Source organism: Mustelus asterias, chromosome 22, assembly GCF_964213995.1.
Source record: "Mustelus asterias chromosome 22, sMusAst1.hap1.1, whole genome shotgun sequence".
Taxonomy (NCBI): Eukaryota; Metazoa; Chordata; class Chondrichthyes; order Carcharhiniformes; family Triakidae; genus Mustelus; species Mustelus asterias.
The window spans coordinates 72,444,850-72,467,325 of record NC_135822.1 but is presented as its reverse complement, the minus strand read 5'-3'; the positions used below and the strand labels follow the sequence as shown (position 1 = coordinate 72,467,325).

Below are 22,476 nucleotides of genomic sequence, written 5' to 3'. Positions count from 1 at the left end.
GACCTAGGTTCGATTCTTGGCTTGGCTGACTATCTGTGTGGAGTCTGCACGTTCTCCCCATGCCTGCGTGGGTTTCCTCCGGGTACTCCGGTTTCCTCCCACCGTCCGAAAGAAGTGCTGGTTAGGTGGATTGGCCACGCTAAACTCTCCCTCAGTGTACCCGAACAGGCGCCGGAGTGTGGCGACGAGGGGAATTTCACAGTAACTTCATTGCAGCGTTAATGTAAGCCTACTTGTGACACTAATAAATAAACATAAACATCCTTGTGATTCTGAAACACCCAATCGAGGGGTTCTGATTTTTCTCACATTCAATTGCTTGGAAATAGTTTGCAAACACCCACAGGGCAGGACTTATTCAGTTAATGGTAGGGCGTTGGGGAGAGTTACAGAACAAAGAGATCATGGGGTACATGTTCATAGCTCCTGGAAAGTGGAGTCACAGGTGGAGAGAGTGGTGAAGAAGGCATTCAACATGCTTGGTTTCACTGGTCAGAAGATTGAATACAGGAGTTGGGACGTCTTGTTGAAGATGTACAAGACATTGGTAAGGCCACACTTGGAATGCTGTGCACTGTTCTGGTCACCCTATTATAAAAAGGATATTATTAAACTAGAAAGAGTGCAGAAAAGATTTACAGGGATGCTACCGGGACTTGATGGTTTGAGTTATAAGGAGAGGCTGGATAGACTGGGACTTTTTTCTCTGGAGCGTAGGAGGCTGAGGGGAGATCTTATCGAGGTCTATAAAATAATGAGGGGCAGAGATCAGCTAGATAGTCAATATCTTTTCCCAAAGGTAGGGGAGTCTAAAACTAAAGGGTATAGGTTTAAGATGAGAGGGGAGAGATACAAAAGGGTCCAGAGGGGCAATTTGGTCACACAGAGGGTGGTGAGTGTCTGGAACAAGCTGCCAGAGGTAGTAGTAGAGGCGGGTACAATTTTGTCTTTTAAAAAGCATTTAGACAGTTACATGGGTAAGATGGGTATTGAGGGATATGGACCAAACGCAGGCAATTGGGACCAGCTCAATGGTAAAAAAAAAGGGCGGCATGGACAAGTTGGGCCGAAGGGCCTGTTTCCATGCTGTAAACCTCTCTGACTATGACATTAGCCTCGAAATTAGATATGTGCATACAAACATCCACCTCTTTGAACACCATTTCCCCTGTCTATATACCTTGGAAGAAGGCTCACAACACCAGGTTAAAGTCCAACAGGTTTATTTGGTGGCAAAAGCCATGAGCTTTCGGAACAGGCTGTCCCTTCGTCAGGTGGGTGGGTGTTCTGATCACAAACAAGGCACAAAGACACAAACTCAATTTACATGAATAATGATTGGAATGTGAGCCTTTACAGCTAATCAAGTCTTAAAGGTACAGTCAATGTGTACAGCAAGGGACAGCCTGTTCCGAAAGCTCGTGGCTTTTGCTACCAAATAAACGTGTTGGACTTTAACCTGGTGTTGTGAGACTTCTTCCTGTGTTCACCCCAGTCCAACGCCGGCATCTCCACATCATGACTACCATCGACAAGGGAAAACCATCATTGGCATTGATGGCAAAACGCCACCAGAAAGAAGTCACCTTGTTACCCTGTCTGGCTTGTCTAAACTCTCTCATCTGTCAAATAGAAGCATTTATCCTGCATGAATAAAACCTTATGCTGTTATTATTATGCCAGGGGCACAGTGGTTAGCACTGCTGCCTCACAGCGCTAGGGAGCCAGGTTCGATTCCCGGCTTGGGTCATTGTCTGTGTGGAGTCTGCATGTTCTCCCCGTGTCTGGGTGGGTTTCCTCCGGGTGCTCCGGTTTCCTCCCACAGTCCGAAAGACGTGCCGGTTAGTTGCATCGGCCGTGCTAAATTCACCCTCAGTGTACCCGAACAGGCGCCGGAGTGTGGTGACTCGGGGATTTTCACAGCAACTTCATTGCAGTGTTAATGTAAGCCTACTTGTGACACTCATGAATAGATATTGCAAGATCCAGCAACTGAGGAATCAAGGAACACACAGGCCGGTAAGATCGCGCTCAGTGAGTTTGTTGTGATACAAACAAAGAACAAAGAAAATTACAGCACAGGAACAGGCCCTTCGGCCCTCCAAGCCTGCACTGACCATGCTGCCCAACTGAACTAAAACCCCGACCCTTCCGGGGACCATATCCCTCTGAAGAATATGGAGGTTGGTGGAAGTAAATTGAACAGGAACTTCCGAAAGGGAACTGGACCAATACTTGGAGCGGGGTAATTAGCTGGAGCATGAGGAAAAGTCAGGTAGACCGAGATGGTTCTGTCAAAGAGGCATGGGGAGCTGAGTGACCCCCGTGTGACTGAATTCCTTTTCAGATCTTTACAGGGAGATGAAAGATCCCTCAGCCCTTTCCCCTCACTGACAATGTTTCCTTTCAAATGTGATCAATATGAATACAAACTCATTTCTTTATTGGTACTTAACGGTAAACTTAACAGCGGAGGGGTAAAGTTCAGAGGGATCATTCCCAATGGGACAGGGGCTCAATAATCATCTCTCATCTCCAGCGAATGTGTCCTGCATTTTGAGGACAGATCTCCCAGGCTGATTGGGTCAGACGGTGACACAGTGGTAACATCACTGGATCAGTAACCCAGAGGCCCAGGCTAATCTCTGGGGACATGGGTTCAAATCCCATTCCAGCAGCGGCTGGTAATAAATTCAATTAAACCCTGAATAGTCCTCCATCTGAGAAAGCAAAGACAGAACCCACGCTGGTGCTACAAGTGCTGTACAGGCATTACCGAGGGAGTGCTGCTGTATTGCCAGTGCCACCTTTTGGATAAGGCAGTAAACCGAGGCCTCATCTGCCGTAGCGCTGGGGTTAGTGTAACAGACCAAGTGGCAGGGTCACAGAGTTGCTGAGTTATCCCATGTCCTCGGGTCAGTGTATATCCCTGAGAAACAGATAAGCAGATAATGATCTCATTGCTGTTGTGGCATCTTGCTGTGTACAGTTCAGCTGCTGTGTTTCCGACATCCAAGCAGGGAGGAAACTACAGACAGCGCATTCAGTGACATCCGGGGACCTAGGTTCGATTCTTGGCTTGGGTGACTGTCTGTGTGGAGTCTGCACGTTCTCCCCATGTCTGCGTGGGTTTCCTCCGGGTGCTCCGGTTTCCTCCCACCGTCTGAATGAAGTGCTGGTTAGGTGGATTGGCCACGCTAAACTCTCCCTCAGAGTACCCGAACTGGTGCTGGAGTGTGGCGACGAGGGGAATTTCACAGTAACTTCATTGCAGCGTTAATGTAAGCCTACTTGTGACACTAATAAATAAACATAAACATCCTTGTGATCCTGAAACACCCAAGGGGGGGGGTTCTGTTTTTTCTCACATTCAATTGCTTGGAAATAGTTTGCAAACACCCACAGGGCAGGACTTATTCAGTTAATGGTAGGGCGTTGGGGAGAGTTACAGAACAAAGACATCAAGGGGTACATGTTCACATCTCCTTGAAAGTGGAGTCACAGGTGGACAGAGTGGAGAAGAAGGCATTCAGCATGCTTGCTTTCATTGGTCAGAACATTGAATACAGGAGTTGGGACGTCTTGTTGAAGATGTAGAAGACATTGGTAAGGCCACACTTGGAATGCTGTGCACAGTTCTGGTCACCCTATTATAGAAAGGATATTATTAAACTAGAAAGAGTGCAGAAAGATTTACTGGGATGCTACTGGGACTTGATGGTTTGAGTTATAAGGAGAGGCTGGATAGACTGGGACTTTTTTCTCTTAAGCGTAGGAGGCTGAGGGGTGATCTTATAGAGGTCTATAAAATAATGAGGGGCATAGATCAGCTAGATCGTCAATAGCTTTTCCCAAAGGTAGGGGATTCTAAAACTAGAGGGTATAGGTTTAAGATGAGAGGGGAGAGATACAAAAGGGTCCAGGGGGGCAATTGTTTCACACAGAGGGTGGTGAGTGTCTGGAACAAGCTGCCAGAGGCAGTAGTAGAGGCGGGTACAATTTTGTCTTTTAAAAAGCATTTAGACAGTTACATGGGTAAGATGGGTATTGAGGGATATGGGCCAAACGCAGGCAATTGGGACCAGCTCAATGGTAAAAAAAAAGGGCGGCATGGACAAGGTGGGCCGAAGGGCCTGTTTCCATGCTGTAAACCTCTCTGACTATGACATTAGCCTCGAAATTAGACATGTGCATACAAACATCCACCTCTTTGAACACCATTTCCCCTGTCTGTATACCTTGGAAGAAGTCTCACAACACCAGGTTAAAGTCCAACAGGTTTATTTGGTGGCAAAAGCCATGAGCTTTCGGAACAGGCTGTCCCTTCGTCAGGTGGGTGGGTGTTCTGATCACAAACAAGGCACAAAGACACAAACTCAATTTACATGAATAATGATTGGAATGTGAGCCTTTACAGCTAATCAAGTCTTAAAGGTACAGTCAATGTGTACAGCAAGGGACAGCCTGTTCCGAAAGCTCGTGGCTTTTGCTACCAAATAAACGTGTTGGACTTTAACCTGGTGTTGTGAGACTTCTTCCTGTGTTCACCCCAGTCCAACGCCGGCATCTCCACATCATGACTACCATCGACAAGGGAAAACCATCATTGGCATTGATGGCAAAAGGCCACCAGAAAAAGTCACCTTGTTACCCTGTCTGGCTTGTCTAAACTCTCTCATCTCTCAGATAGAAGCATTTATCCTGCATGAATAAAACCTTATGCTGTTATTATTATGCTAGGGGCACAGTGGTTAGCACTGCTGCCTCACAGCGCTAGGGAGCCAGGTTCAATTCCCGGCTTGGGTCATTGTCTGTGTGGAGTCTGCATGTTCTCCCCGTGTCTGGGTGGGTTTCTTCTGGGTGCTCCGGTTTCCTCCCACAGTCCGAAAGACGTGCCGGTTGGTTGCATCGGCCGTGCTAAATTCCCCCTCAGTGTACCCGAACAGGCGCCGGAGTGTGGTGACTCGGGGATTTTCACAGTAACTTCATTGCAGTGTTAATGTAAGCCTCCTTGTGACACTCATGAATAGATATTGCAAGATCCAGCAACTGAGGAATCAAGGAACACACAGGCCGGTAAGATCGCGCTCAGTGAGTTTGTTGTGATACAAACAAAGAACAAAGAAAATTACAGCACAGGAACAGGCCCTTCGGCCCTCCAAGCCTGCACTGACCATGCTGCCCGACTGAACTGAAAACCCCTACACTTCCGGGTACCATATCCCTCTGAAGAATATGGAGGTTGGTGGAAGTAAATTGAACAGGAACTTCCGAAAGGGAACTGGACCAATACTTGGAGCGGGGTAATTAGCTGGAGCATGAGGAAAAGTCAGGTAGACCGAGATGGTTCTGTCAAAGAGGCATGGGGAGCTGAGTGACCCCCGTGTGACTGAATTCCTTTTCAGATCTTTACAGGGAGATGAAAGATCCCTCAGCCCTTTCGCCTCACTGACAATGTTTCCTTTCAAATGTGGTCAATATGAACACAAACTCATTTCTTTATTGGTACTTAACGGTAAACCTAACAGCGGAGGGGTAAAGTTCAGAGGGATCATTCCCAATGGGACAGGGGCTCAATAATCATCTCTCATCTTCAGCGAATTTGAGGACAGATCTCCCAGGCTGATTGGGTCAGACGGTGACACAGTGGTAACATCACTGGATCAGTAACCCAGAGGCCCAGGCTAATCTCTGGGGACATGGGTTCAAATCCCATTCCAGCAGCGGCTGGTAATAAATTCAATTAAACCCTGAATAGTCCTCCATCTGAGAAAGCAAAGACAGAACCCACGCTGGTGCTACAAGTGCTGTACAGGCATTACCGAGGGAGTGCTGCTGTATTGCCAGTGCCACCTTTTGGATAAGGCAGTAAACCGAAGCCTCATCTGCCGTAGCGCTGGGGTTAGTGTAACAGACCAAGTGGCAGGGTCACAGAGTTGCTGAGTTATCCCATGTCCTCGGGTCAGTGTATATCCCTGAGAAACAGATAAGCAGATAATGATCTCATTGCTGTTGTGGCATCTTGCTGTGTACAGTTCAGCTGCTGTGTTTCCGACATCCAAGCAGGGAGGAAACTACAGACAGCTCATTCAGTGACATCCGGGGACCTAGGTTCGATTCTTGGCTTGGGTGACTGTCTGTGTGGAGTCTGCACGTTCTCCCCATGCCTGCGTGTGTTTTCTCCGGGTGCTGCGGTTTCCTCCCACCGTCCGAAAGAAGTGCTGGTTAGGTGGATTGGCCACGCTAAACTCTCCCTCAGTGTACCCGAACAGGCGCCGGAGTGTGGCGACTAGGGGAATTTCACAGTAACTTCATTGCAGCGTTAACGTAAGCCTACTTGTGACACTAATAAATAAACATAAACATCCTTGTGATCCTGAAACAACCAATCGAGGGGTTCTGATTTTTCTCACATTCAATTGCTTGGAAATAGTTTGCAAACACCCACAGGGCAGGACTTATTCAGTTAATGGTAGGGCGTTGGGGAGAGTTACAGAACAAAGACATCAAGGGGTACATGTTCATAGCTCCTTGAAATTGTTGTCACAGGTGGACAGAGTGGTGAAGAAGGCATTCAACATGCTTGGTTTCATTGGTCAGAACATTGAGTACAGGGGTTGGGACGTCTTGTTGAAGATGTACAAGACATTGGTAAGGCCACACTTGGAATGCTGTGCACAGTTCTGGTCACCCTATTATAGAAAGGATATTATTCAACTAGAAAGAGTGCAGAAAAGATTTACTGGGATGCTACCGGGACTTGATGGTTTGAGTTATAAGGAGAGGCTGGATAGACTGGGACATTCTTCTCTGGAGCGTAGGAGGCTGAGGGGTGATCTTCTCGAGGTCTATAAAATAATGAGGGGCATAGATCAGCTAGTCAATATCTTTTCCCAAAGGTAGGGGAGTCTAAAACTAGAGGGGAGAGGTTTAAGATGAGAGGGGAGAGATACAAAAGGATCGAGAAGGTCAATTTTTTCACACAGAGCGTGGTGAGTGTCTGGAACAAGCTGCCAGAGGCAGTTGTAGAGGCGGGTACAATTTTGTCTTTTAAAAAGCATTTAGACAGTTACATGGGTAAGATGGGTATTGAGGGATATGGGCCAAACGCAGGCAATTGGGACCAGCTCAATGGTTAAAAAAAAGGGCGGCATGGACAAGTTGGGCCGAAGGGCCTGTTTCCATGCTGTAAACCTCTCTGACTATGACATTAGCCGCGAAATTAGTTATGTGCATGCAAACATCCACCTCTTTGAACACCATTTCCCCTGTCTATATACCTTGGAAGAAGTCTCACAACACCAGGTTAAAGTCCAACTGGTTTATTTGGTAGCAAAAGCCACCAGCTTTCGGAACAGGCTGTCCCTTCGTCAGGTGGGTGGGTGTTCTGATTACAAACAAGGCACAAAGACACAAACTCAATTTACATGAATAATGATTGGAATGTGAGCCTTTACAGCTAATCAAGTCTTAAAGGTACAGACAATGTGTACAGCAAGGGACAGCCTGTTCCGAAAGCTCGTGGCTTTTGCTACCAAATAAACCTGTTGGACTTTAACCTGGTGTTGTGAGACTTCTTACTGTGTTCACCCCAGTCCAACGCCGGCATCTCCACATCATGACCACCATCGACAAGGGAAAACCATCATTGGCATTGATGGCAAAAGGCCACCAGAAAGAAGTCACCTTGTTACCCTGTCTGGCTTGTCTAAACTCTCTCATCTCTCAGATAGAAGCATTTATCATGCATGAATAAAACCTTATGCTGTTATTATTATGCTAGGGGCACAGTGGTTAGCACTGCTGCCTCACAGCGCTAGGGAGCCAGGTTCGATTCCCGGCTTGGGTCATTGTCTGTGTGGAGTCTGCATGTTCTCCCCGTGTCTGGGTGGGTTTCCTCCGGGTGCTCCGGTTTCCTCGCACAGTCCGAATGACGTGCCGGTTAGTTGCATTGGCCGTGCTAAATTCCCCCTCAGTGTACCCGAACAGGCGCCGGAGTGTGGTGACTCGGGGATTTTCACAGTAACTTCATTGCAGTGTTAATGTAAGCCTACTTGTCACACTCATGAATAGATATTGCAAGATCCAGCAACTGAGGAATCAAGGAACACACAGGCCGGTAAGATCGCGCTCAGTGAGTTTGTTGTGATACAAACAAAGAACAAAGAAAATTACAGCACAGGAACAGGCCCTTCGGCCCTCCAAGCCTGCACTGACCATGCTGCCCAACTGAACTAAAAACCCCTACCCTTCCGGGGACCATATCCCTCTGAAGAATATGGAGGTTGGTGGAAGTAAATTGAACAGGAACTTCCGAAAAGGAACTGGACCAATACTTGGAGCGGGGTAATTAGCTGGAGCATGAGGAAAAGTCAGGTAGACCGAGATGGTTCTGTCAAAGAGGCATGGGGAGCTGAGTGACCCCCGTGTGACTGAATTCCTTTTCAGATCTTTACAGGGAGATGAAAGATCCCTCAGCCCTTTCCCCTCACTGACAATGATTCCTTTCAAATGTGATCAATATGAATACAAACTCATTTCTTTATTGGTACTTAACGGTAAACTCAACAGCGGAGGGGTAAAGTTCAGAGGGATCATTCCCAATGGGACAGGGGCTCAATAATCATCTCTCATCTTCAGCGAATTTGAGGACAGATCTCCCAGGCTGATTGGGTCAGACGGTGACACAGTGGTAACATCACTGGATCAGTAACCCAGAGGCCCAGGCTAATCTCTGGGGACATGGGTTCAAATCCCATTCCAGCAGCGGCTGGTAATAAATTCAATTAAACCCTGAATAGTCCTCCATCTGAGAAAGCAAAGACAGAACCCACGTTGGTGCTACAAGTGCTGTACAGGCATTACCGAGGGAGTGCTGCTGTATTGCCAGTGCCACCTTTTGGATAGGGCAGTAAACCGAGGCCTCATCTGCCGTAGCGCTGGGGTTAGTGTAACAGACCAAGTGGCAGGGTCACAGAGTTGCTGAGTTATCCCATGTCCTCGGGTCAGTGTATATCCCTGAGAAACAGACAAGCAGATAATGATCTCATTGCTGTTGTGGCATCTTGCTGTGGACAGTTCAGCTGCTGTGTTTCCGACATCCAAGCAGGGAGGAAACTACAGACAGCTCATTCAGTGACATCCGGGGACCTAGGTTCGATTCTTGGCTTGGCTGACTGTCTGTGTGGAGTCTGCACATTTTCCCCATGTCTGCTTGGGTTTCCTCCAGGTGCTCCGGTTTCCTCCCACTGTCCGAAAGTAGTGCTGGTTAGGTGGATTGGCCATGCTAAACTCTCCCTCAGTGTACCCGAACAGGCGCTGGAGTGTGGCGACTCGGGGAATTCCACAGTAACTTCATTGCTGCGTTAATGTAAGCCTACTTGTGACACTAATAAATAAACATAAACATCCTTGTGATTCTGAAACACACAATCGAGGGGTTCCGATTTTTCTCACATTCAATTGCTTGGAAATAGTTTGCAAACACCCACAGGGCAGGACTTATTCAGTTAATGGTAGGGCGTTGGGGAAAGTTACAGAACAAAGAGATCAAGGGTACATGTTCACAGCTCCTTGAAAGTGGATTCACAGGTGGACAGAGTGGTGAAGTAGGCATTCAACATGCTTGGTTTCATTGGTCAGAACATCGAATACAGGAGTTGGGACGTCTTGTTGAAGATGTACAAGACATTGGTAAGGCCACACTTGGAATGCTGTGCACAGTTCTGGTCACCCTATTATAGAAAGGATATTATTAAACTAGAAAGAGTGCAGAAAAGATTTACTGGGATGCTACCGGGACTTGATGGTTTGAGTTATAAGGAGAGGCTGGATAGACTGGGACTTTTTTCTCTGGAGCGTAGGAGGCTGAGGGGTGATCTTATCGAGGTCTATAAAATAATGAGGGGCATAGATCAGCTAGATAGTCAATATCTTTTCCCAAAGGTAGGGGAGTCTAAAACTAGAGGGTATAGATTTAAGATGAGAGGGGAGAGATACAAAAGGGTCCAGAGAGGCAATTTGTTCACACAGAGGGTGGTGAGTGAAACAAGCTGCCAGAGGCAGTAGTAGAGGCGGGTACAATTTTGTCTTTTAAAAAGCATTTAGATAGTTACATGGGTAAGATGGGTATTGAGGGATATGGGCCAAACGCAGGCAATTGGGACCAGTTCAATGGTAAAAAAAAAGGGTGGCATGGACAAGTTGGGCCGAAGGGCCTGTTTGCATGCTGTAAACCTCTCTGACGATGACATTAGCTTCAAAATTAGATATGTGCATACAAACATCCACCTCTTTGAACACCATCTCCCCTGTCTATATACCTTGGAAGAAGGCTCACAACACCAGGTTAAAGTCCAACAGGTTTATTTGGTAGCAAAAGCCACGAGCTTTCGGAACAGGCTGTCCCTTCGTCAGGTGGGTGGGTGGTCTGATTACAAACAAGGCACAAAGACACAAACTCAATTTACATGAATAATGATTGGAATGTGAGCCTTTACAGCTAATCAAGTCTTAAAGGTACAGACAATGTGTACAGCAAGGGACAGCCTGTTCCGAAAGCTCGTGGCTTTTGCTACCAAATAAACCTGTTGGACTTTAACCTGGTGTTGTGAGACTTCTTTCTGTGTTCACCCCAGTCCAACGCCGGCATCTCCACATCATGACTACCATCGACAAGGGAAAACCATCATTGGCATTGATGGCAAAAGGCCACCAGAAAGAAGTCACCTTGTTACCCTGTCTGGCTTGTCTAAACTCTCTCATCTCTCAGATAGAAGCATTTATCATGCATGAATAAAACCTTATGCTGTTATTATTATGCTAGGGGCACAGTGGTTAGCACTGCTGCCTCACAGCGCTATGGAGCCAGGTTCGATTCCCGGCTTGGGTCATTGTCTGTGTGGAGTCTGCATGTTCCCCCCGTGTCTGGGTGGGTTTCCTCCGGGTGCTCCGGTTTCCTCCCACAGTCCGAAAGACTGGCCGGTTCGTTGGATTGGCCGTGCTAAATTCCCCCTCAGTGTACCCGAACAGGCGCCGGAGTCTGGTGACTGGGGGATTTTCACAGTAACTTCATTGCAGTGTTAATGTAAGCCTACTTGTCACACTCATGAATAGATATTGCAAGATCCAGCAACTGAGGAATCAAGGAACACACAGGCCGGTAAGATCGCGCTCAGTGAGTTTGTTGTGATACAAACAAAGAACAAAGAAAATTACAGCACAGGAACAGGCCCTTCGGCCCTCCAAGCCTGCACTGACCATGCTGCCCAACTGAACTAAAACCCCGACCCTTCCGGGGACCATATCCCTCTGAAGAATATGGAGGTTGGTGGAAGTAAATTGAACAGGAACTTCCGAAAAGGAACTAGACCAATACTTGGAGCGGGGTAATTAGCTGGAGCATGAGGAAAAGTCAGGTAGACCGAGATGGTTCTGTCAAAGAGGCATGGGGAGCTGAGTGACCCCCGTGTGACTGAATTCCTTTTCAGATCTTTACAGGGAGATGAAAGATCCCTCAGCCCTTTCCCCTCACTGACAATGTTTCCTTTCAAATGTGATCAATATGAATACAAACTCATTTCTTTATTGGTACTTAACGGTAAACTCAACACCGGAGGGGTAAAGTTCAGAGGGATCATTCCCAATGGGACAGGGGCTCAATAATCATCTCTCATCTTCAGCGAATGTGTCCCGGATTTTGAGGACAGATCTCCCAGGCTGATTGGGTCAGACGGTGACACAGTGGTAACATCACTGGATCAGTAACCCAGAGGCCCAGGCTAATCTCTGGGGACATGGGTTCAAATCCCATTCCAGCAGCGGCTGGTAATAAATTCAATTAAACCCTGAATAGTCCTCCATCTGAGAAAGCAAAGACAGAACCCACGCTGGTGCTACACGTGCTGTACAGGCATTACCGAGGGAGTGCTGCTGTATTGCCAGTGCCACCTTTTGGATAAGGCAGTAAACCGAGGCCTCATCTGCCGTAGCGCTGGGGTTAGTGTAACAGACCAAGTGGCAGGGTCACAGAGTTGCTGAGTTATCCCATGTCCTCGGGTCAGTGTATATCCCTGAGAAACAGATAAGCCGATAATGATCTCATTGCTGTTGTGGCATCTTGCTGTGGACAGTTCAGCTGCTGTGTTTCTGACATCCAAGCAGGGAGGAAACTACAGACAGCTCATTCAGTGACATCCGGGGACCTAGGTTCGATTCTTGGCTTGGGTGACTCTCTGTGTGGAGTCTGCACATTTTCCCCATGTCTGCTTGGGTTTCCTCCAGGTGCTCCGGTTTCCTCCCACTGTCCGAAAGTAGTGCTGGTTAGGTGGATTGGCCAGGCTAAACTCTCCCTCAGTGTACCCGAATAGGCGCTGGAGTGTGGCGACTAGGGGAATTTCACAGTAACTTCATTGCTGCGTTAATGTAAGCCTACTTGTGACACTAATAAATAAACATAAACATCCTTGTGATTCTGAAACACACAATCGAGGGGTTCCGATTTTTCTCACATTCAATTGCTTGGAAATAGTTTGCAAACACCCACAGGGCAGGACTTATGCAGTTAATGGTAGGGCGTTGGGGAAAGTTACAGAACAAAGAGACCTTGGGCTACATGTTCATAGCTCCTTGAAAGTGGATTCACAGGTGGACAGAGTGGTGAAGTAGGCATTCAACATGCTTGGTTTCATTGGTCAGAACATCGAATACAGGAGTTGGGACGTCTTGTTGAAGATGTACAAGACATTGGTAAGGCCACACTTGGAATGCTGTGCACAGTTCTGGTCACCCTATTATAGAAAGGATATTATTCAACTAGAAAGAGTGCAGAAAAGATTTACTGGGATGCTACCGGGACTTGATGGTTTGAGTTATAAGGAGAGGCTGGATCGACTGGGACTTTTTCCTCTGGAGCGTAGGAGGCTGAGGGGTGATCTTATATAGGTCTATAAAATAATGAGGGGCATAGATCAGCTAGAGAGTCAATATCTTTTCCCAAAGGTAGGGGAGTCTACAACTAGAGGGTATAGGTTTAAGATGAGAGGGGAGAGATACAAAAGGGTCCAGGGGGGCAATTTTTTCACACAGAGGGTGGTGAGTGTCTGGAACAAGCTGCCAGAGGCAGTTGTAGAGGCGGGTACAATTTTGTCTTTTAAAAAGCATTTAGACAGTTACATGGGTAAGATGGGTATTGAGGGATATGGGCCAAACGCAGGCAATTGGGACCAGCTCAATGTTAAAAAAAAAGGGCGGCATGGACAAGTTGGGCCGAAGGGCCTGTTTCCATGCTGTAAACCTCTCTGACTATGACATTAGCCTCGAAATTAGATATGTGCATGCAGCATCCACCTCTTTGAACACCATATCCCCTGCCTATATACCTTGGAAGAAGTCTCACAACACCAGGTTAAAGTCCAACAGGTTTATTTGGTAGCAAAAGCCACGAGCTTTCGGAACAGGCTGTCCCTTCGTCAGGTGGGTGGGTGTTCTGATTACAAACAAGGCACAAAGACAGAAACTCAATTTACATGAATAATGATTGGAATGTGAGCCTTTACAGCTAATCAAGTCTTAAAGGTACAGACAATGTGTACAGCAAGGGACAGCCTGTTCCGAAAGCTCGTGGCTTTTGCTACCAAATAAACCTGTTGGACTTTAACCTGGTGTTGTGAGACTTTTTACTGTGTTCACCCCAGTCCAACGCCGGCATCTCCGCATCATGACTCCCATCGACACCGCAAAATGCCGGCTCCAAGTGGAGAGGGTCTCCAAGAGGATTGAGCATATCCACACAGACATATGGTATTTGCTAACAAATAAACCTGTTGGACTTTAACCTGGTGTTGTGAGACTTCTTACTGTGTTCACCCCAGTCCAACGCCGACATCTCCACATCATGACTATCATCGACAAGGGAAAACCATCATTGGCATTGATGGCAAAATGCCACCAGAAAGAAGTCACCTTGTTACCCTGTCTGGCTTGTCTAAACTCTCTCATCTCTCAGATAGAAGCATTTATCATGCATGAATAAAACCTTATGCTGTTATTATTATGCTAGGGGCACAGTGGTTAGCACTGCTGCCTCACAGCGCTAGGGAGCCAGGTTCGATTCCCGGCTTGGGTCATTGTCTGTGTGGAGTCTGCATGTTCTCCCCGTGTCTGGGTGGGTTTCCTCCGGGCGCTCCGGTTTCCTCCCACAGTCCGAAAGACGTGCCGATTAGTTGCATCGGCCGTGCTAAATTCCCCCTCAGTGTACCCGAACAAGCGCCGGAGTGTGGTGACTCGGGGATTTTCACAGTAACTTCATTGCAGTGTTAATGTAAGCCTACTTGTGACAGCCATAAATCGATATTGCAAGATCCAGCAACTGAGGAATCAAGGAACACACAGGCCGGTAAGATCGCGCTCAGTGAGTTTGTTGTGATACAAACAAAGAACAAAGAAAATTACAGCACAGGAACAGGCCCTTCGGCCCTCCAAGCCTGCACTGACCATGCTGCCCAACTGAACTAAAAACCCCTACCCTTCCGGGTACCATATCCCTCTGAAGAATATGGAGGTTGGTGGAAGTAAATTGAACAGGAACTTCCGAAAGGGAACTGGACCAATACTTGGAGCGGGGTAATTAGCTGGAGCATGAGGAAAAGTCAGGTAGACCGAGATGGTTCTGTCAAAGAGGCATGGGGAGCTGAGTGACCCCCGTGTGACTGAATTCCTTTTCAGATCTTTACAGGGAGATGAAAGATCCCTCAGCCCTTTCCCCTCACTGACAATATTTTCTTTCAAATGTGATCAATATGAATACAAACTCATTTCTTTATTGGTACTTAACGGTAAACTTAACAGCGGAGGGGTAAAGTTCAGAGGGATCATTCCCAATGGGACAGGGGCTCAATAATCATCTCTCATCTTCAGCGAATGTGTCCCGGATTTTGAGGACAGATCTCCCAGGCTGATTGGGTCAGACGGTGACACAGTGGTAACATCACTGGATCAGTAACCCAGAGGCCCAGGCTAATCTCTGGGGACATGGGTTCAAATCCCATTCCAGCAGCGGCTGGTAATAAATTCAATTAAACCCTGAATAGTCCTCCATCTGAGAAAGCAAAGACAGAACCCACGCTGGTGCTACAAGTGCTGTACAGGCATTACCGAGGGAGTGCTGCTGTATTGGCAGTGCCACCTTTTGGATAAGGCAGTAAACCGAGGCCTCATCTGCCGTAGCGCTGGGGTTAGTGTAACAGACCAAGTGGCAGGGTCACAGAGTTGCTGAGTTATCCCATGTCCTCGGGTCAGTGTATATCCCTGAGAAACAGATAAGCAGATAATGATCTCATTGCTGTTGTGGCATCTTTCTGTGTACAGTTCAGCTGCTGTGTTTCCGACATCCAAGCAGGGAGGAAACTACAGACAGCTCATTCAGTGACATCCGGGGACCTAGGTTCGATTCTTGGCTTGGCTGACTGTCTGTGTGGAGTCTGCACGTTCTCCCCATGCCTGCGTGGGTTTCCTCCGGGTGCTCCGGTTTCCTCCCACCGTCCGAAAGAAGTGCTGGTTAGGTGGATTGGCCACGCTAAACTCTCCCTCAGTGTACCCGAACAGGCGCTGGAGTGTGGCGACTAGGGAAATTTCACAGTAACTTCATTGCAGCGTTAACGTAAGCCTACTTGTGACGCTAATAAATAAACATAAACATCCTTGTGATCCTGAAACACCCAAGGGGGGGGTTCTGATTTTTCTCACATTCAATTGCTTGGAAATAGTTTGCAAACAGCCACAGGGCAGGACTTATTCAGTTAATGGTAGGGCGTTGGGGAGAGTTACAGAACGAAGAGATCAAGGGGTACATGTTCATAGCTCCTTGAAAGTGGAGTCACAGGTGGACAGAGTGGAGAAGAAGGCATTCAACATGCTTGGTTTCATTGGTCAGAACATTGAATACAGGAGTTGGGACGTCTTGTTGAAGATGTAGAAGACATTGGTAAGGCCACACTTGGAATGCTGTGCACAGTTCTGGTCACCCTATTATAGAAAGGATATTATTAAACTAGAAAGAGTGCAGAAAAGATTTACTGGGATGCGACCGGGACTTGATGGTTTGAGTTATAAGGAGAGGCTGGATAGACTGTGACTTTTTTCTCTGGAGCGTAGAAGGCTGAGGTTTGATCTTATAGAGGTCTATAAAATAATGAGGGGCATAGATCAGCTAGATAGTCAATATCTTTTCCCAAAGGTAGGGGAGTCTAAAACTAGAGGGTATAGGTTTAAGATGAGAGGGGAGAGATAGAAAAGTGTCCAGAGGGACAATTTGTTCACACAGAGGGTGGTGAGTGTCTGGAACAAGCTGCCAGAGGTAGTAGTAGAGGCGGGTACAATTTTGTCTTTTAAAAAGCATTTAGACAGTTACATGGGTAAGATGGGTATTGAGGGATATGGGCCAAACGCAGGCAATTGGGACCAGCTCAATGGTAAAAAGAAAGGGCGGCATGGACAAGTTGGGCCGAAGGGCCTGTTTCCATGCTGTCAACCTCTCTGACGATGACATTAGCTTCAAAATTAGATATGTGCATACAAACATCCACCTCTTTGAACACGATTTCCCCTGTCTATATACCTTGGAAGAAGTCTCACAACACCAGGTTAAAGTCCAACAGATTTATTTGGTGGCAAAAGCCACGAGCTTTCGGAACAGGCTGTCCCTTCGTCAGGTGGGTGGGTGTTCTGATTACAAACAAGGCACAAAGACACAAACTCAATTTACATGAATAACGATTGGAATGTGAGCCTTTACAGCTAATCAAGTCTTAAAGGTACAGACAGTGTGTACAGCAAGGGACAGCCTGTTCCGAAAGCTGGTGGCTTTTGCTACCAAATAAAGCTGTTGGACTTTAACCTGGTGTTGTGAGACTTCTTACTGTGTTCACCCCAGTCCAACGCCGGCATCTCCACATCATGACTTCCATCGACAAGGGAAAACCATCATTGGCATTGATGGCAAAAGGCCACCAGAAAGAAGTCACCTTGTTACCCTGTCTGGCTTGTCTAAACTCTCTCATCTCTCAGATAGAAGCATTTATCCTGCATGAATAAAACCTTATGCTGTTATTATTATGCTTGGGGCACAGTGGTTAGCACTGCTGCCTCACAGCACTAGGGAGCCAGGTTCAATTCCCGGCTTGGGTCATTGTCTGTGTGGAGTCTGCATGTTCTCCCCGTGTCTGGGTGGGTTTCCTCCGGGTGCTCCGGTTTCCTCCCACAGTCCGAAAAACGTGCGGTTTGTTGCATCGGCCGTGCTAAATTCCCCCTCAGTGTACCCGAACAGGCGCCGGAGTGTGGCGACTCGGGGAATTTCACAGTAACTTCATTGCAGCGTTAATGTAAGCCTACTTGTGACACTAATAAATAAACATAAACATCCTTGTGATCCTGAAACACCCAATCGAGGGGTTCTCATTTTTCTCACATTCAATTGCTTGGAAATAGTTTGCAAACAGCCACAGGGCAGGACTTATTCAGTTAATGGTAGGGCGTTGGGGAGAGTTACAGAACAAAGAGACCTTGGGGTACATGTTCATAGCTCCTTGAAATTGGAGTCACAGGTGGACTGAGTGGTGAAGAAGGCTTCAACATGCTTGGTTTCATTGGTCAGAACATTGAATACAGGAGTTGGGACGTCTTGTTGAAGATGCACAAGACATTGGTAAGGCCACACTTGGAATGCTGTGCACAGTTCTGGTCACCCTATTATAGAAAGGATATTATTAAACTAGAAAGAGTGCAGAAAAGATTTACTGGGATGCTATCGGGACTTGATGGTTTGAGTTATACGGAGAGGCTGGATAGACTGGGACTTTTTTCTCTGGAGCGTAGGAGGCTGAGGGTTGATCTTATAGAGGTCTATAAAATAATGAGGGGCATAGATCAGCTCGATAGTCAATATCTTTTCCCAAAGGTAGGGGAGTCTAAAACTAGAGGGCATAGGTTTAAGGTGAGAGGGGAGAGATACAAAAGAGTCCAGAGGGGCAATTTTTTCACACAGAGGGTGGTGAGTGTCTGGAACAAGCTGCCAGAGGTAGTAGTAGAGGCGGGTACAATTTTGTCTTTTAAAAAGCATTTAGACAGTTACATGGGTAAGATGGGTATTGAGGGATATGGGCCAAACGCAGGCAATTGGGACCAGCTCAATGGTAAAAAAAAAGGGTGGCATGGACAAGTTGGGCCGAAGGGCCTGTTTCCATGCTGTAAACCTCTCTGACTATGACATTAGCCTCGAAATTAGATATGTGCATACAAACATCCACCTCTTTGAACACCATTTCCCCTGTCTATATACCTTGGAAGAAGTCTCACAACACCAGGTTAAAGTCCAACAGGTTTATTTGGTAGCAAAAGCCACGAGCTTTCGGAGCACTGCCCCTTCTTCAGGTGGGTGGGTGTTCTGATTACAAACAAGGCACAAAGACAGAAACTCAATTTACATGAATAATGATTGGAATGTGAGCCTTTACAGCTAATCAAGTCTTAAAGGTACAGTCAATGTGTACAGCAAGGGACAGCCTGTTCCCGAAAGCTCGTGGCTTTTGCTACCAAATAAACCTGTTGGACTTTAACCTGGTGTTGTGAGACTTCTTACTGTCTTCACCCCAGTCCAACGCCGGCATCTCCACATCATATATACCTTGTCCCAGAGGTGTTGATGGTATGGACAAGATGGGCCAAATTGCCTCCTTTCTCTGGTTCTATGGAAATCGGTACATTGCCCAGTCGCCGCTCTTCAACAGAATATTCAACCCTCAGACACAGAGTTAGTCTCATTGTCTGAACTGCCCCGCAGGGATGCAGCAATGTGTCATTCTGAGCCATGCACCCAGCCGGGTGAGAAGCCATCTGCCTTGTTTGTGGTGTGCAGCCTGTGTGTAAGCCTCCACCAGAGGGGGCCCACGAGTCACATACGTCTTGCACAAAGATCAGCTGGGTTATTGGGCCCAACCTGTGAGAAAACAAAGGGTGTCACACTTTGGGAATGTGCTGAGGCGGCGGGGGAGAATACTTCATTTCTAAACCACACTTCAACCCCCAGGAGATGATGGCATCTTTGAAGGCGGCAGAGCAAGTCCAAAATCAAGACTTGCATTTACATAGCACCTTTCATGAGTATCAGTCTCAAAGGCCTTCCCAGCCATTGGTTCCACAGAAACGTTACAGCACGAAATGAGGCCATTCGGCCCATCTTGTGGCATGCCAGCCCAAGGACACACAGGTGCCTTTCTAATCCCACCATCCTGCCGCCGGCCCATAGCCCTGTAGCTTACAGCACTTACGGTGCAGAGAGTGCAAAAAATGCCATTCGGCCCATCATGTCTGCGCAGACAATATCTACCAATAAAGCCAGGCCAATCCCATTTTCCTGCAAATGGGATTAGCGGATTAGCAGATCCAGGTACTTGTTAAAAGAGTTTAGGGTCTCTGCCTCCACCAACAGACAGTGAATTCCAGGCACCAACCAACCTCTTCCTCATGTCCCCCTCTACACCTACACTTAACTTCAGTCCAGTTCCCCTGGCTCTCGAATTCCAGGTTTTAGAAATAGTACTGAGAGAGTGCCGCACTGTCAGAGGGTCAGTACTGAGAGAGTGCGGCACTGTCAGAGGGTCAGTGCTGAGAGAGTGCGGCACTGTTAGAGGGTCAGTACTGAGGGAGTGCCGCACTGTCAGAGGGTCAGTGCTGAGAGAGTGCGGCACTGTTAGAGGGTCAGTACTGAGGGAGTGCGGCACTGTCAGAGGGTCAGTACTGAGGGAGTGCCGCACTGTCAGAGGGTCAGTACTGAGGGAGTGCCGCACTGTCAGAGGGTCAGTACTGAGGGAGTGCCGCACTGTCATAGGGTCAGTACTGAGGGAGTGCCACACTGTCAGAGGGTCAGTACTGAGGGAGTGCCGCACTGTCAGAGGGTCAGTACTGAGGGAGTGCCGCACTGTCAGAGGGTCAGTACTGAGGGAGTGCCGCACTGTCAGAGGGTCAGTACTGAGGGACTGCCGCACTGTCAGAGGGTCAGTACTGAGGGAGTGCCGCACTGTCAGAGGGTCAGTACTGAGGGAGTGCCGCACTGTCAGAGGGTCAGTACTGAGGGAGTGCCGCACTGTCAGAGGGTCAGTACTGAGGGAGTGCCACTCTGCATTTATTGCCCATCCATAGTTGCCCTTGGCTTGTTCGGCCATTTCAGAGGGCTGTTGAGAGTCAACCACATTGCTGTGGCTCTGGAGTCACGTGTAAGCCAGACCACGTAAGGCCGGCAGATTTCCTTCGCTAAAGGACATTCGCGAACCAGATGGGTTTTCCCGACAATCGACAATGGTTTCATGGTCATCAGTAGATTCTTAATCCCAGATAGTTTTGATTGAATTCAAATTCCACTGTCTGCCGGGGCAGGTTTCGAACCCGGTTCCCCAGAACACTATCTGAGTTTCTGGATTAATAGTCCAGCGATAAAGGTGACATTACTGCTGAAATGAAGATCAAATCAACATCAATCCATCTTTGGATAAGCGGGACATGATGAAACACTGAGACATGCTATGATCCAGACACAGGATGTGTCACTATTTGACGTACGTCAAAGAATTTTGGTTGTTCAGCATTTAAAAGAAAACCGGGATAAACCAAGAGTCTTCAAGAGACACCCGCAACAAGTGAAGGTTTGATCCAAGTGGAGGCAGGCAGAGTGTCAATTGGCAGTTTTCCATTTGCCTCGTGAAGGACACGATAGCTTTAAGAGTCAGTTTTGCCTGGCTGGTCACACACTCACTCTCTCTCTCTCTGACTCTACAGCCCAACCCACAGCAACATCACAATCCACAGTGTATGTGAAGGCACGCAAGCGAAGGACAATGTTCAATTCCTGTGTGGAAGTTATTCTCATCCTTTTAGGTAAGGAATCATCGCTTACCCCCCCCCCCCCCCCCCCGCTTCCCCAGCCTTCTCGTTTAAGAGAGACATCTCCTTCTGGCTGGGAATCTTGCTCCTGCCGAAAGTGTGCTATCTTGCTTGGCATTGACGAAAGTCTCTTCCTAAGTCTGTACCTGTGTGTGTGTGTTCTCAATGCGAATAACTTGATTCATTAAGGAGAGACAGGATTCGAGTCTTTCCTCATGTCCTGGTCACAGTCTAGTGATCTTTCCGTCGCTTAAGGAGCTAAAGCAATCTCAATGAACCAGTAAATTGAATCAAGTCCCTCCAAGGCAAAGCAAAGTGGGAGTTCTGTGCTTTTAGAATGGGATTTAAATCACCGGCTCATCGGAAAGAATCAGCTGGAAATGAAAAATTGTCTGGAAATCCCAGTGCGCCGGGAGAAAATACAGACTGAAATGTAGATTCTCCCATTCCCTAAATCAGCCAATTGCCCCAGGGGCCTTTTGTCAACACTCTTATTGCCTGAAGGAAGGATTGAAGTTTATTCTTCCTGACAGAGCTTTCAGTTAATGCTTTTGCTGCAGTGAATGTCTCTCGCTCTCAATACATTCTCAAAGAGATGGGGAGAGAGGGGCAACTCATTGTCATTGTGTACCGAGGGTTGAGGGGTTAAAAAGCCCCATTTTCGCCCCGGGGTTGATGTTCCACGTTTCTCGAGGGTTGCAGTTGTTCGAAGCCAGGGGAATGGCAGTGATTGCCCTGTTTTAGCTGAAGTCTGGTAAATGGTAAACTGACAAACCTTGTCCCCGAAGATCTAGCCCTGCATGACCTGGCAGATTAAGCAGTCATCTGAAAAAGGAAACACTAGCCTCTGCCTCAGGGCATCTGGAAGCACTTCACAGGCACTGAGGTTCTCTCGAACTGCAGTCACTGCAGGAAGTGCAAAAAGCAAAATCACCTGCACACGGCAAGATCCCACACAAAGCAATGTGAGAACAACCAGAGAATCTATCTTCTTGTGATGTCGAGACAGGGAAAAATGAAAGAACTCCCCTGCTCATCTTCAAATAGCACCGTGGGACCTCCAATGCCCAACAGTGCGGCAGTCCCTCAGTACTGACCCTCTGACAGTGCGGCACTCCCTCAGTACTGACCCTCTGACAGTGCGGCACTCCCTCAGTACTGACCCTCTGACAGTGCGGCACTCCCTCAGTACTGATCCTCTGACAGTGCCACACTCCCTCAGCACTGACCCTCTGACAGTGCTGCACTCCCTCAGTACTGAGCCTCTGACAGTGCTGCACTCCCTCAGTACTGACCCTCTGACAGTGCGGCACTCCCTCGGTACTGACCCTCTGACAGTGCAGCACTCCCTCAATACTGACCCTCTGACAGTGCAGCACTCCCTCAATACTGACCTTCTGACAGTGCGGCACTCCCTCAGCACTGACCCTCTGACAGTGCGGCACTCCCTCAGTACTGACCCTCTGACAGTGCGGCACTCCCTCAGTACTGACCCTCTGACAGTGCGGCACTCCCTCAGCACTGACCCTCTGACAGTGCGGCACT

General features: G+C 47.7%; 1 protein-coding gene across 2 annotated transcripts in view; it reads left to right on the top strand.

Moving 5' to 3' along the window:
* Positions 1-20,545: 20,545 nt before the first annotated feature.
* tgfa (transforming growth factor, alpha) overlaps positions 20,546-22,476 on the top strand; it is a 30,067-nt gene continuing 28,136 nt past the window's right edge. The window contains exons 1-2 of one of the 2 annotated variants that reach the window (XM_078238579.1): positions 20,546-20,693; positions 20,827-20,925. In XM_078238579.1, coding sequence (XP_078094705.1) covers positions 20,886-20,925 — 40 coding nt within the window. In that variant the 5' untranslated portion in view covers positions 20,546-20,693; positions 20,827-20,885. Of the gene's footprint in view, positions 20,694-20,805; positions 20,926-22,476 lie in introns of those variants that run through there. The other variant, XM_078238577.1, reaches the window with a different exon arrangement.